Below are 14,450 nucleotides of genomic sequence, written 5' to 3'. Positions count from 1 at the left end.
TTTATTTTACCCTCCCGAGCAACATTCTACCATTTAATTCTTTTCTCATAGCATTGATTTAGTAGAGCAAATATAGAGCAAAGTATAATTAGCACAATAATTTTGTCATGTGTTAGTAGGTAGTACTCGTCCCTAAAAGTTGATCTCCATGCCATGATACCACTAACAAAGCAGAATGTCGAATGCTTCACACGTCGCGGTACTGCCAGAGTAAAAAAATGATGTGGGAAAAATGTGGTCAGTTTCTTCTCACAAGGCACACGCCTCGCAGAGGCTGAATCACTGCCTCTGACATGAAGCCAAACCTCATTCGTGGCATTCCACCTGCCGCTACTTAATTACAGGTATCCGGTACCACTGACGTGAGCCAGAATGTTGGCGTCTGGCGGCATCAATGCTGGATTCTCAAACACAGGTAGGGAGGGAATTTATTTATCCTGTGTCATGTATGTTATTTAGTAGCTACTATTTTGAAAGGTTTTTTTTGGACTTCCGGCCTTCCATCTTGTGCAAGCGGTTCCGTGGAAATGTGATTATCATGTTGAGAGCCATCAGGGACGGCTGCTGGTTCCAACTGGTTCCATTGATGCTTCACCATGAATCACACAAGGAGGTTAAAGGGAGGTTAACATCACGCACACCTCAAAATTGGGCTGTGTACCAAGTTCATCCAAGTTCGCAGCTCTTCTATCAAACTGAAATTTCAGTAAAAAAAAAATTGCTGATTGATGTTTTTAATTATTCTACTTTCCATATAAAGCAAATGTGTGGCAAAAACGAATGCTGCTTCAAATTCAAACTGAATCAATATTTCTTAGATCACATACACAGTTGTAAAAAGTATAATGCATAGTGTATTGCCTGGACCAATTTTGAAATTATTTCAACTCAATGTTTGTATGTGCGTGCGTGCGAATGTATGAATGAGTTTTGCAGTACACCATGACGGTCGCGCGGGGTCGCCTCAGCAGTGTACGGACAGTTAACTGTTTCTTTTTTTACACACACGCACACGCACACGTACACACACTCGTGTCTCTTCGTCCGTGTGTGGTTCTTGTCCGCAGTCTCCTTCTCATCCCGCCCGTCCGCCGACACTGCGCTCCCGGCGCACACACCCATCAATCCACCGCTGTACGGAGCGCTCCTCTTTTCCATTTACAGCAGGTAAGACAACATATGAGCCTAGTTTTTATTCGCATTTTATTTTGGGGAGGATATGTTGCGTGTTTTATATAAAATATATACATTATTAATGTATATTGCCAGGAATAGTAACACACGGGACGAGCGTTGGATGCCGTTTGCACTCAGCAGGCAAAGCATTAGGTGCACCTCATTCACAAACTAGTGAGGAAATTATACTTAAAAATATAATGAGCATCAATGAGACTGTTTATTATGATCAGCCATCTTTTTGATATTTTTGGTCATTTAGCTACATTGTGTTATTAAAACGCTTACAAGATCATCCGCCACAACACATGTCTTATTATTGTCCTTTCCTGAGGAGAAAACTAGTCATCTTCATGTTACCATAATTTGCCGTATTAAAAGTGTTGTGTTTTGTTGCATTTAAATGAACAGGAACCTGAGGAGCTGATCAATTTCTTTTAATGAGCTCGTCGACAGGACAGGAATGTGTTTGTTGTTGTTACGGTTTCCATCCGAGCTAAATAAGACCAAAATACCATAAATTGGTATTATATTACCACATTACCACATATACAGATGTTGAGAATAGAATAAAACTACCAATGTACGAAGAAAAACAAAAGCAACATTGTGTGTATATATATATATATATATATATATATATATATATATTCCTTTATTTTTTGTAAATTGTGTAGGTAATATAATATTGTCAAATTCACACCAAATAACAAAAAACGCAATATTATCTTGACAAAGGCAGATGTAAGGATGATCTGTACCTAATAAAGTCAGTGGTTTGTGTTTACCATTTAGGAGTGTGGTAGTGTGTATTCCATTTTGGAATTCGGCGCACATATGTGCGTCAGCATTCCTGAGCTTGTATGTTGTGCACACTTGTTATTGACTATATGTCTATTTTGTGTCCTGTTTGTGTGTGTGTGCATGTTTGTGTGTGTGTGTCATCCCTTGGTCTGGCCTCCCCGTTCCAGCGCACAGCATTATGTGAATGGCGGCAGAAAGCGTCCGAGTTGTCCAGGAGGAGCAGGAGGAGGAAGAGGAAGAGGCGGCGCAGTCAGATCTCCCGCCACGCAGTCAGAGCCACATTCAGTTCCCGCCCCGCCTATTGGCTCACACCCGCAGCCTCAGCCACACGCACTTTGGCGCGGCCTCACAGAAAAAGCGCACCTGCCGCCTCACCCACAGCCTCTCTGCCATGGCACGCGGGGAGAACGGCACCCACGGGGGGCTGGCTACGGCAGGAAAGATGCTCAAGCCCACTGAGACGCTGTTAGATGCCAAAGTCCCTCAGCAGGTAAGACCAATCACACATAATATACAACTCCCCCCTCACCCCCCCAAAAAATCCATGACCTACAAAGAATTGGTTAGTGATATTAGTGTTGACACATGTGCTGAGCGAAGCAGTTTTTCTTTTCTCTTGAATAACATGAGGTCGGGACATCCTGTTTATCCCCTTTGATGCTGGCGGGGGAGTTGAGAAGGAAGGAATAAGAAAGACTTTGGAGAAGATTGATACAAGAGTTCACGGCATATTTTTGCACATCATCAGTGGCGTGGAGCCAGCAAAAACACTTTGATTTCCTCTCCAATTAGTTGTAATTGCAGCGAGAGGCTCAGCCTTTACTTACCTCTGACCCCACTAGTCTTGCGATGGAATAATTACACGCCTCCGTCCTGGTAATTGTCGCTCCTTCATGTTTTGACAGGGCGGCGGTAATAACAGCATTTCACTTTGAGATGTGGTCGCTTTGGTGTTTTTTGGGGCTTTGAATCGCACGATCGCTTTTATTCAGCACTTAAAGTTGGCCTCAATTTCAACGGTTGACTGGAAACGATGCATTGTTAGCATAATCACCGGGTCAACAATGGATCAAAGCCTTTTGACTCTTCCGTAAAAATGTTTCGCCGCATCGCTTTCGATTTGACCCCATTATTGTTTCTTTACACTCATGTGCCGAAATGCAACATTGTCATATGGACACGAAGTATTTCAACATGGAAAAGAGAGACAAAAACAACGGTTTCGAAAATGATCACGTTTGCCTAAACATCATACTCAGTCAATCTCAATCTGCAAATGAAAGCCCTTCACATTTTTGACAATATCACAAAATAATGACTCCTCATTACGAACCGAACCGTTGAATACAAAAAGAGATCGTGCGCATGATTGTGCGTCTCGTAACCGCGCAGAGGCATCTTTGGATTCGTTACTCATCATTTCATCACTGGTTTTCTGGGAATTCTAAATTGGGGGTGTCGAAAAAAAAAATCACCATTCATTATTCAAAGTGACGCATGGTGGAGGTATTGTTGAAAATAGAAACCCAGGAGGAAGGAAATTGCATCAAACGTGACTTGAAATGTTAAAGTTAAATGAATGACTAATTGTGACTCTTAAAATTAGTGTACAAAGGTTTTGGGACATTGTCACTCGTAATCATTAAGAATTGTTTTGCAATGTCAACTAAACTAAGGGTAGCCTTGGACTTTAGCGCAGCGTGTACTAATCAGAGGGAGCAGTGTGGAACTTTAACTGTTCCCTGAATGCCTTCTTCTAACAAAAAATAAAAATAAACAGAGCAAACAGAATAAATCAATAAACACTTCACCGCCTTGTTATTTACATGGAGACTTTCCACACCCTCATCATTTTTACTTCTGCAACCTCAGCCCGACCCGAACAGCCCGACACTTTTAAACCTTTAAATACGGATGCTGGGCACTTGCTGGCAAAACCAAATTTCCCAAATCAGCGGCACGCTCATGTCCCAAAAGTCTGCTTGGCATTCCCCCCCCAACCCCCTCACAAATAGAATATGCTAATTGCACACTCCTGTCACTGCAAATGTGACTGTAAACTTGTGGGGCCTCTGCATCATGTGAAAAGTGGAAAGTAAATACCTCAATATGGATGGATAGGCATCTTTGGTTGGCAATATACCCAATTATCATAAAATGTTAAAATTATTGACATGTTTTTTTCTTCTCCCTCTCCTGTTAGACCGACTTAAGTCAAAAGCTATCGGTGTGCAACAAGCTGTGTTTCGCCATTGGCGGCGTCCCCAAAGAGGTTGCCGCCAGCGCCACCGCCTTCTTCCTGCAGATTTACCTGCTGGATGTTGCCCAGGTGAGCCATAATAATGCCGGCGTAACATATTTCAAATAGCCTAACCGTGCCAGTAAAAATATCTGTCCCACACAGATCAACGCCTTCCAGGCCTCTATGGTGCTATTTATCGGAAAAGCCTGGGGCGCTGTGGTGGATCCTGTGGTGGGCTTCTTCATCAACAAGACCAAGTGGACCAGGATTGGTCGACTGATGCCTTGGTGAGACCCCCCCCTGCCCCCGCCCAATCCATGGAAACTATTTTTGCATCACAAACAGGACGACTCCAAATAATTTGGGTCGTATAAATAATACACCAACAGGAAGTCAAAAATTGAGTTGAAAATTCCACAGCTTTCTTGTGTGTTTTTTTTTTTTTGGACGTCAAGAAAACACTCCGCCTATGGCTAATGGCATTTTAATTGTGCTTTTCCCGACGCGCCCTTGCACCAAGCTGCTGTGTTTACATAACGCTTCATTTCAACTTTGGGCAACATCCACCACCACCGGCGCCTTTTTTTTTTTTTGGCTCTTTGGCATCGTGGATTTCCTTGCACCAAGCTTTCACGCTGTAATGGACTTAAGAAGTGGGCTGCTCTGTGTAAAGCAGCTGACGTAAATACACAGACACACTTTAATGCTGCTTGTGTATTGTCGATCACACACATATAATGTGTAAGCAGATCAGGTTTGGAAGACGTCCAAGTAAGAGCAGACAGAGGCCCAGTTTAACCACCTTGGCTGATTCTGGAGAATGTGGGCGAGTTTGTTTCTGGAGTCTGCTGCGGTTCACGCGGCATCTTTTGATACGCCGTGTTTAACGGGTTTGTCCTTATTTTGCTTCACAGGTTGACGGACATCTCAACAGGCAGAAAGTACATTTCCGCCCCTTCTTGCACGTCCTGTCAACCAGCAGCCGTAAATAGATAAACGAAAAACAAAACAAGTGTAAAAAGTAATGAACCACTGTTTTTGGTGCACCACCATGCAGCTACCGGTATTTTCTTAATGCTAACAAACAGCAGAAATCGCCACAGACAGGCGAACTAATAGTATCTATCGATGTGTCAGTATTGTGTTGTAAGGAACAGATACTTGAACACAAACGGTGCATCAACACATGTAGACGGACAGTTTAACAGTACTCACAAGCATATGTTCTTGATCCAATTTTACGGTTACTTCTGCCCGACTGTATTATACTTCCCCCTGGTGGCCAGGTGGTACACACCAGATGGACGATTTAATGAATTCAACAACAAAGATTCCTTGAAATACCAAGAAGTAAAAGTTCTCAATGAGGTGTAGCCTCAAGTGGCGCTTATGTTACCTTTCGATCCCCTCTGTTCCTTTGCGCCTCATCCAATTAACTCATTTTAAATAAGCCAAATGAGAACCATGATTGTCTTCTTATCAGCTGGATGCCTTGCAGGTAGTGAGTGTTTTGTGCGTCACCTTGCAGCACATTTTCCATTCACGCATTCCATGGACTCCCCATCCAACCCTTCTCGGCATCCCCTCCCCTAATAGTGCAGCACCAGCGTTGTACGTCGTCTTTTGTTATTGCAAACAATCGGGAGGACAGCGGCGCAACGCAGCCGGACGCTACCAGAAGCCACTCGGGCTCTCACGCTTCATTATTCCTGTTCATGCTTCATTGGGTCACAGGTTGTTTGTTGTTGTTGTTGTTTTTTTTTTGGGGGGGGGGGGGCACAGTCAAATACCGTCACTTTTTTTTGTCCTTTCAAAAATGTAGCTGGTCCCGGTTCATACAATAGAAAACATGTTTTGAAAAAAATGTCTGCCTCGAATCAGCTCAATGCAAATGTATGTATTATACAACAAGGTTTAAGCAGACGGCTTAATTCAACTTAGCTTAGTAAAGTGACCCGATTCTGAGGTTACATAATGCCGTAAAGCAGACACTGTTTGATTGACAGCTCTGGTTCTAATGGCATCCCAAACCCCCTTACCCCTCTCCTGCAGGATGCTGGGCTGTACGCCGTTCCTGGTGGTGTCCTACTTCTACCTCTGGTACGTGCCCCCCTTCGCTTCTGGGAGGTTCGTGTGGTACCTTGGCTTCTACTGCCTCTACCAGACCCTCATCACGGTGAGTACCATACTCGCTACATGAACCATTTAGACCGCCACAAACGTATTGTACGTGTACCTTCCCAAACTGCAAACATTTTGTGACAAGGATAAAGAGAAGAAGTTGAAGTTGAAAATGTGCTGCAAGAAGTTGAGAATTATGACTCGCTGTGGACAAAAAATAATAATACCTGCACCTCACCTGCATAGTTTGTCGATGTTGTTATGAAATAATCCAAATCCATGACTATTCAATTCATCTACGCGATCATCAGCAGATAAAATACTGACAAGGGTACAAACCCCCACTGACAAAATCATTACCGCGCTATCGATGCCCCATTTTATACTCAACCACTCACGTGCAAATGTCAATTTTCAGTTGAAGGTGAAAGTTAATAGGAGGAGTAATCACATCTGGGAATCACCCTCGTCGTGAAACCTTCGAGCCCGCGGGATTTTGGGGCGCTGCCCTTCCCCTCAAAGGGAAAGTGGAGCTATTCCTGGCGCCTTTTGTCATCACGCTCCATTCATCTCTGTTTGGCCTGTAATAGCATGCCGCGCTATCTAAGTATACAGTTGTAAAATATATACTGCTGTTTGCGGATCATCAGAATGAAATAGCATGCTGATATGGATATGGTTTGAAATCTACAGGGCTCTTATGCTTATGCTAGGTTGAAGATCAATTGAAAACGAACTGACCTTGATCTGACATCTTTGGGGGGCGGGGGGGATAAATATGATTCTATGCGTCTTTCTGCGCTGTAATCAGCTTCTTTTTCTTTCCCTGGTAGTGCTACCACGTGCCTTATTCCGCTCTCACCATGTTCCTGAGCACAGACCAGCGGGAGCGCGACTCGGCTACCGCCTATCGTAAGCTCCTTCCCTACCCGTCAGTCATTTGTTGATCATTTGGGAATGATGGAGCAACTACGTTTTTTTACTGTCAGGGATGACTCTGGAGGTGTTGGGAACCCTGGCCGGTGCTGCTATCCAGGGCCAGATCGTGGCCAGTGCCCACAGACTCAAACACTGCCAGGGACACAACAGCACCATTAATGCATTCAACAACAGCGGTGGGGCCGACGTGATCCGGAGTTTGGTGCGCTCTGAAGAATATATGTCACATGCTGTAAGGAAAAACAACATTTCAGTATGAAAAAATGCCATTAGCGTCGAAAATGCTTGGGAATATTGAAGGGCTGAACCTGAAACTTTGCTTTTCACCGTACGGCAAGAATAAATCTCTCCGATCATCTTTTGTTCAAAAAAAATCTAACACTATAGATTTTCTTGCTGTTAGAGTAAAGTGGCTGTGATTTGGTTGTGACGAAGAGACTGTTTTTGTCCAAGCAGACACACATGCAGGCGGCTTGTGTCGCGAATATTAGTGTTTGTGTGGTACTTTAGGGTGGAAAAGTAATGTGATAGGTCGCATGTTGGGATTTTGGTTTTTGGCCGCAGCTATTTGGGCCTGGCTTGTTCTTTCCGACACACTTTGGTTGAAGCCTCCTCGGTGGTTTGGGCAAAGGCAAATAATGATGGCCGGAAAGCGAAGCAAACAAATGCACTAAAGAGCAGAGGGGCGCTATTTTTGGCGTCTGAATTGCTGTTCCGATTTATTCACAACTGTATTCTGCAAGGGGAAAGCAGAAGACTGTTGTGCAACACTGCAACACAACTATCCAACAAGGGAAGATTAGGATGCCTTTTTTTAGGACATTACACCGACTAAAATGGAGAAAATGATGCCATCTTTTTTTTCCGGTTTCAGAAGGAAGTTTACATGATCGCTGCGGGTGTCATCGGGGGAATCTTCCTAGTATGCACTGTGGTCATGTTCTTGGGAGTCAAAGAAAAAGATGGTAAGGCCTGACAACTATCTAACTAACATTTGCATCATAGAAACAGAACAATTTAATAACCGGCTAACCTGATTAAAAGCTCCGTAGCTGACCTTAGCAGATACCCAGCGACCAACAGTATATGCTAAGTAGCTAAGCAGCAAGTAAATATTGTAACAAAGTACCAAGATGACTTATTAAGCAGATAACTAACTAAGCGGACACCTTTTTAACGTAAACTTCATTATAACGACCAGATTTTTCCCACAAAATTGTGAAAATGTCTTCGTTACAGCGAACTGTGGGAAGCTAACTGCTAACAAAATGCACAGCGTGGGATTCTCCTGCGTTTCTTTACTGATCGACTCGTACTTTGTTGTACTTCCGGAGGCACGCCGCGTCCTGAGCACATCGTCTGAAAACATGTCTGGTAAACGGAAGCAAATCTCGCTGTCTGTGAAGGCTGAAATTGTCTTTCACTTTGGAAAGGGAGTTACCCAGACAAACCTCAGCCGAGACTACAAATTGGCAAATTCAACGACTTCGACAATCATCTGTAATGGCAAAATAATCATGGCAGAGTTCGAGGGCAACAAATTGAAAGATGATCGTAAACGGTTTTGGGGCGCGGCACATCCTGAACTGAAGACGGCGCTTTTTATTTGCCGACTGAATGTAATTGACCTGATTATCAAGGTCAGGGTCAAGGTTGTCTTTATTGTCACGTATGCTCTACGTACAACATACAGCACAGATACATCGTAGTTGGCGGCCATTTTATTAGAAATAGTTTCAAGGAACTACCGTTACAACGTACACATTCGTGAGGTCCCTTGAGCCACGTTGTAACAAGGTTCGATTGTATTTCATCAGAAAAAGTATATGTTCACAAAAATAATCAGACATGCGCTGTCCTGATTCTTATCTAGATCCATACGCACCAAAGACGGAGAAGCAGATTCCGTTCCACCGCGGCTTCATCATGGTGATGCGTCACGGGCCATACCTCATTCTCACCGCCGCCTTCCTCTTCATCCTGGTTGCCATTCAGGTAAAAAAAAATTTTAAACGATGCTTTTGGTGCCGCTATCTCGTGTGACGCCTTCTTGCTTGTTGTGTGCAGCTGGTGCAGAACAATTTTGTCCTCTTCTGCACATATGCCGCCGACCTAAGGGAACACTTCCAGAATATCGTGCTGACCATCCTGGTGAGTTGCCACTTGTTACTTATGCATTTGACAGTTTTTACTTTTGGAACTTATAGTTGTTAATTTAGTTGTAACTTATGTGTCGCTGTTGTTACTTGTGTGTGTTATGGTTGTTGTTGTTGTTTTTTTTTTTTTATGTTTCTACTTTGTGTGCTGTCAGGTGTCTGCAGTAGTAAGCATCCCTCTGTGGCAGTGGTTCCTGCAGAAGTTTGGGAAGAAGACAGCAGCTTTTTGCGGCATTACGGTGAGCCTATCCTCACACTTGTATTACGATTAAAATAAGTATTAATACAACTCTGCGATTTGGAAGTGGTGAGTGGCATCATTTTCTGCACCCGACATGACCAAAAATTCATTTGAGGTCAATCTTTCTCCCACCAGTGGTTCATGCCCTTCACAATGATGCTGGTGTTCATCCCCAACTTGGTGGTGGCGTACGTGGTGGCCGTGTCTTCCGGACTCAGCGTCGCCGCTTCGCTCCTTCTGCCCTGGTGAGACTCCATTCAAATGGTACAGTGTCTGAGTCAAAGCTGCCGTTTTGATAGCAAATATGACGGTAGGTCCATGCTTCCGGACGTGGTGGACGACTTTCGGCTGGCCAACCCGTACTGCAAAGGTCATGAGGCCATCTTCTACTCCTTCTACGTCTTCTTCACCAAGTTCGCCGCCGCTGTCTCGCTGGGCGTGTCCGCTCTGTGCCTGGAGTAAGTCACCATCATGCGTTTCATGAACAGACACACACAAAAAAAGTCATACAAGTCTATGCCCCAAAACATAGAGGAAGTCTTTCATTTCGGTTTGCTTCAACCCAAATTTTTTCACTCATCCCTAGGTTTGCGGGGTATGAAAACGGGGCCTGCAAGCAGCCGGTGGCTGTGGTGTTCACGCTTAAACTGCTCATCGGTGCCGCTCCAGTGGCCTTCATCATCACAGGCCTCATGATCCTGCTCTTATACCCCATCACAGAAAAAGTGCGACTGCGCAATAAACTACACTTGGATGAGCTGTGGTGAGTCACAATCAAGTTTCTCTCAGTAGCATGAAACGTGGTAGGCATGTTTATCGTGAGTCGAACTACAAAAAAGTTTCAAGAAAAAATGGAGGAAAAGATATTGTGGTTGGAAGGATCCATTTTGGTGAATTATTTTTTAACATTTTCAGGGATCCATCAAAAGACAAACTCATCCAAGAGATGTTCAATTGCTACCAAATTTCAAGCATGTACTATTTATTGGACAGATGGAAAGTGCAAAATATTTTGTAGTCGAACAGTAAAAGTAAACGTATGCATATATTTTGGTTCGGTTCATGGTGAGTAGACCCACAAAAAAGTTTTGGTTTGAAGCAAGGCATTAGATAAGGTCCTGGAGCATGGCAGCAATTTAATTATTCAACTGTGTATTTCTTTTTATTTTTTTTAATATAAAACACAGGAAACAAAGCAGCACTTCCAGAAGTTCAGATGTCTTGGGCGTGATGTGAATTGGGAAAAAAATTCCGGACGCCGGACACTATTCCAGCGGTGCATGCTGGGAAATTGATTGGTGCCATTGGTGTATATTACACTGGGATTTGATTTGTTTTTGACCGTGAACATTTTTTTTGTTTCAACATGTACTGTATAGCAATGATATAATAATATGATTATCTATACAAATGAATGTATAACGGGGTTTATCTCCCCCCCCCCCCGCCCCCTTTCCTTGCTGTGTCTCGTTGCTCTGCAATACTGTTATTTATTATTTATAAATCGTGTGAGAGTATTACGACACGATAAGGTGGCGAGGGCTTGATGTTTGGTGACTTTGGTGAGGAAGAGAGATGAGGAGAGTCAAGAATAAGCCACAAAGCTATGAAAAAATAATGTCTATTTTTTTAAAAAAGATAGTTGTGATCTCTTCGTAGCATTCTTCACCTACTTCTGTGTGTGTGTCGTTCTCTCGATAGATAGATAGATAGAATGTGATATTTAACTTGCTCAAAAGGGAAATATTGTGCAATCCAGAAGTTTTCCTTTTTTTAACCCCCATTTTATTTCATCTCCAGTAGATGTTGGACAATCAGTGTGGATTGAGGACAATATGAATAACATATTTGGTGCTGAGACAATCAGACCAATGCGGTGTACACGTGTCAGATCAAGTCTCGGGATTGAGATTGTGTACATTCCCCTCTGATTATTATTATGATGCCGAGAGCCCTGCAATAAAACCCTCCTTTGTGATTGCTTTTATGTCATTTTTCATGATGAGTGGAATGAGCCTTTGTTTGGAATCACACCCTTACATACCACAATATAGCGCTCTATATTGTTACATGACCATTTTGTTGTGCTATTCAAATGTGTACTAAGTTTAAGTAATCTGATATGTATTACCTGATTAAAAAAAGGATTAGGATTCCAGAGTATTGTGTATATATATATATATGGAGCAATGATGTCACAAAAGTAAGCGCTTAATTTGTGTTACTCTTACAATACAATACATGCTGATTTATATAGCGCTTTCACAACAGCGGCAGCTGTAAAAAAGCGCTTAACAAAACAGTTAACATAAAGTAAAATACACTCATCTTAAAATAAGAAACACATGTTTATTTGTTTAATATTTATTAAAGAAGAAGGCATTTGGGTTACGTTATGTACTGTTGATGCTGTGTTGTAATAATTTGACTGCATTGATATGCAGTTCAGAATCTATTTTATCTCATAACATGACAAAAACATAAAACATTCAAACAACAACATAAAACAGAAAGTTCATCATTCTCACTAAAAATGCTGAATATTAAATGTATGATTTGATTTTAGACTGGTGAGTGCTAGCGAAAGTAAACTATATATCCCATCATGCAGTTCACCTCATTGCCATGGTAGCAGGAAGCCAGCCTGACGATTAGCGATAGTAATGGACAACAGAATTCGACTACTCCCCGGTGGGACACAGCCTACGTCCACTGGTAGCCCCTTTGCCGTCATTGAAGCCGAGCAAGGGGTTGCGGAGACGCTGGCAGGGAAAAGACAGAGCCCCGCAGGGAGTCAGGCGAGGGAGCTACAGGTGACCGGGACGGCCGAGGTTAGCTACCCGGCTGACAGAGCGTCGGTCCGGCTCAGCGTGGGCAACAGCAAGGCGACGGTCAACGAGGTCACCAGCAGCGTGTCACGACGGTTGGAATACATTTTGCAAGCTGTCAGGTGCGATTAAAAACATTTTGAAAATACCTCATTTTGCGAACATGTTAGCATCACTGAGTACTCCCAGTCAAGGGTTTAGCCCACCTCTCGGCCAAAGTCTGAACAGTAGCCCTTAAGTATCAAACCTATGTGGCGTAACATTGAATGTTTCTTGATAACTAGACAACATGGAGTCAGAGAAGACGACATCACTGTGAGGAAATTCCTCCACCGGGATGAAGAGGTCTATCACATGAATGCAGAGGTAGAGTACCATTTCGTTCCAGATCCACAATACGGTTATTGTCATGGTTGTTGTTTGCACATTGGTTACCTTTATTAAGCCACATGACACTGATGCCTGAATAATATAACATAAGCTTTCATAGACCCGTGTATGGCAATTTGCATTGTTAGCATTAAGGTCAGCAGACTTTTGTAAGGTAAGTCAATGTCTAGGCTCCAAGTCAATTGCCAGCCTATTGAGAATACGTGGTATGAAAAATGGGGTGCTGTCATGAGATTATGCAGGCGTGCCGAAGGTTGATGGCACTTCTTTTTTTTTTTTAGGTGACTGTCACCTTCTCTGATTTTGAGAAAATGGAGCAGTCCTGCAGCGTCCTGCTGGAGAAACTGGACAGGAGCGTCTCAGTTGGACTACCTCGATTTTTCCACAGCGCAGAATGCCTGAACCATATCAGGTAATCATTTTGTAACTCATAGATTTTATCTCCATATGTTTTCAAAAGTTAAAAGTAAATACTCAATTACAGATATAGGGCTGCAAAATGTACATTATTAGAGTAAGAAAGTATTCATTCGCCACAGTTTGATACCGTGTGTGTAGGCAGAGTGCATGTGTCTCTGCGGTGGAGAATGCCCAGCAGAAGGCCAGCAGAGTCAGCCAGCTACTGGGGCAAAGCCTGGGGGCGCCCACCCTGGTGCGAGAGGAGGAGATGCGAGAGTGGAGGACCCAGGATGAGGGTGAGGACGAAGAAGGGGGAGGAGGAAGGCAGGGCCAAGAGGCCGCCTCCACCCAGGCCGCCTCTCTTCCCCGCATACCAAGCGCCACCGCCTTCTCGCGGGTGTCTGTCTACTTCCGGATGCGTGATGGAAATAGGAAAAAATACTAAGTACTGGCGCATAAGAAATGTGTTTGTATGGATTGATTTGTACAGATGAGGGAGTAACAATTTCAGGTGTCGTATTGGGCGAGACTGATCTTTTTGGTATCAGGTACTCGTGGAAGCTGCTGATACCTGCCTGTATTTAAGGCTAAAATATCTGACTTAATTTCTTCTTGTCAGTAAAGAAAGAATGGTATTTTTGTGAGTCTGTGAACTGAAAAATAACCGGCAATAAAATCCCAGTGGCCTCCACGTGGCCAAGAAGAGGCAGTGCAATGAATGGAATTGAAGCATTAAATTATGATGCACAAACCGCTACATTTTTTTACATTATGTTTAATTATTTTGTTACACAATATTACCGACTGTAGTTTTCCTCATTAAAAATACATCGCAAAAAAATACCATTTTTTTTCTCTTGGGCATTTTTGGGAAGCCCATAACAGCAATGAATGGCATTCCATTCATTTCAGTGGGGAAAGATAATTTGAGATTTCATTATTCTCAAGGCACCCCTCGATAAAGGTCGAGGGCGGGGGAGCCCGAAACGTATCCCTTATAATAAACAGGGTTTCCCTGTTTTGTCATTTAGCTGAACCCATACATTCATAATTATACATTCAAAGCCGTGCATGTACAGCACTGTGCAAAAGTCAAGCGACATCATTTTGAGATGATGCTATTGTCAGCAGCTTCTAAGACGGTGGTAAAGCTG

General features: G+C 43.2%; 2 protein-coding genes across 3 annotated transcripts; both read left to right on the top strand.

The window, feature by feature from the left end:
* Positions 1–115: 115 nt before the first annotated feature.
* mfsd2b (MFSD2 lysolipid transporter B, sphingolipid) lies at positions 116–11,661 on the top strand. 2 transcript variants are annotated; one of them, XM_052053202.1, is made up of 16 exons: positions 116–415; positions 1,068–1,167; positions 2,148–2,470; positions 4,184–4,309; positions 4,385–4,509; positions 6,275–6,398; positions 7,177–7,255; positions 7,333–7,514; positions 8,157–8,247; positions 9,156–9,277; positions 9,350–9,433; positions 9,594–9,677; positions 9,815–9,924; positions 9,994–10,137; positions 10,266–10,442; positions 10,867–11,661. In XM_052053202.1, the coding sequence occupies exons 3-16, from the start codon at positions 2,165–2,167 to the stop codon at positions 10,913–10,915; spliced, it is 1,803 nt and encodes a 600-aa protein (XP_051909162.1). In that variant the 5' UTR covers positions 116–415; positions 1,068–1,167; positions 2,148–2,164; the 3' UTR covers positions 10,916–11,661. The 2 variants fall into 2 exon arrangements, with proteins under 2 accessions (XP_051909162.1, XP_051909163.1); XM_052053203.1 differs by lacking the exon at positions 116–415 and having other exon boundaries at positions 428–1,167; positions 8,160–8,247.
* Positions 11,662–12,282: 621 nt separating this feature from the next.
* Positions 12,283–14,312, top strand: irak1bp1 (interleukin-1 receptor-associated kinase 1 binding protein 1). The gene is made up of 4 exons (XM_052053205.1): positions 12,283–12,629; positions 12,792–12,873; positions 13,179–13,309; positions 13,456–14,312. Exons 1-4 carry the CDS (start codon positions 12,343–12,345, stop codon positions 13,739–13,741), a joined length of 786 nt encoding a protein of 261 aa, XP_051909165.1. The 5' UTR covers positions 12,283–12,342; the 3' UTR covers positions 13,742–14,312.
* The last annotated feature ends 138 nt before the right edge of the window (positions 14,313–14,450 follow it).

This window comes from Hippocampus zosterae, chromosome 19 (genome assembly GCF_025434085.1).
Source record: "Hippocampus zosterae strain Florida chromosome 19, ASM2543408v3, whole genome shotgun sequence".
Lineage (NCBI taxonomy): Eukaryota > Metazoa > Chordata > Actinopteri > Syngnathiformes > Syngnathidae > Hippocampus > Hippocampus zosterae.
Note: the sequence above shows the minus strand (reverse complement) of the source record. Positions and strands in the feature narration are given on the sequence as shown.

What these genes read in the sequence shown, in the direction of transcription:
- mfsd2b (XM_052053202.1), top strand. Translation starts at nt 2,165, where the DNA reads ATGGCGGCAGAAAGCGTCCGAGTTGTCCAGGAGGAGCAGGAGGAGGAA. An exon ending in ATTGGTCGACTGATGCCTTG is followed by an intron (nt 4,510 to 6,274) that starts GTGAGACCCCCC and finishes CCTCTCCTGCAG; the next exon opens with GATGCTGGGCTGTACGCCGT. An exon ending in GTGTCCGCTCTGTGCCTGGA is followed by an intron (nt 10,138 to 10,265) that starts GTAAGTCACCAT and finishes ACTCATCCCTAG; the next exon opens with GTTTGCGGGGTATGAAAACG.
- irak1bp1 (XM_052053205.1), top strand. Translation starts at nt 12,343, where the DNA reads ATGGACAACAGAATTCGACTACTCCCCGGTGGGACACAGCCTACGTCC. An exon ending in TACATTTTGCAAGCTGTCAG is followed by an intron (nt 12,630 to 12,791) that starts GTGCGATTAAAA and finishes CTTGATAACTAG; the next exon opens with ACAACATGGAGTCAGAGAAG. An exon ending in TCTATCACATGAATGCAGAG is followed by an intron (nt 12,874 to 13,178) that starts GTAGAGTACCAT and finishes TTTTTTTTTTAG; the next exon opens with GTGACTGTCACCTTCTCTGA.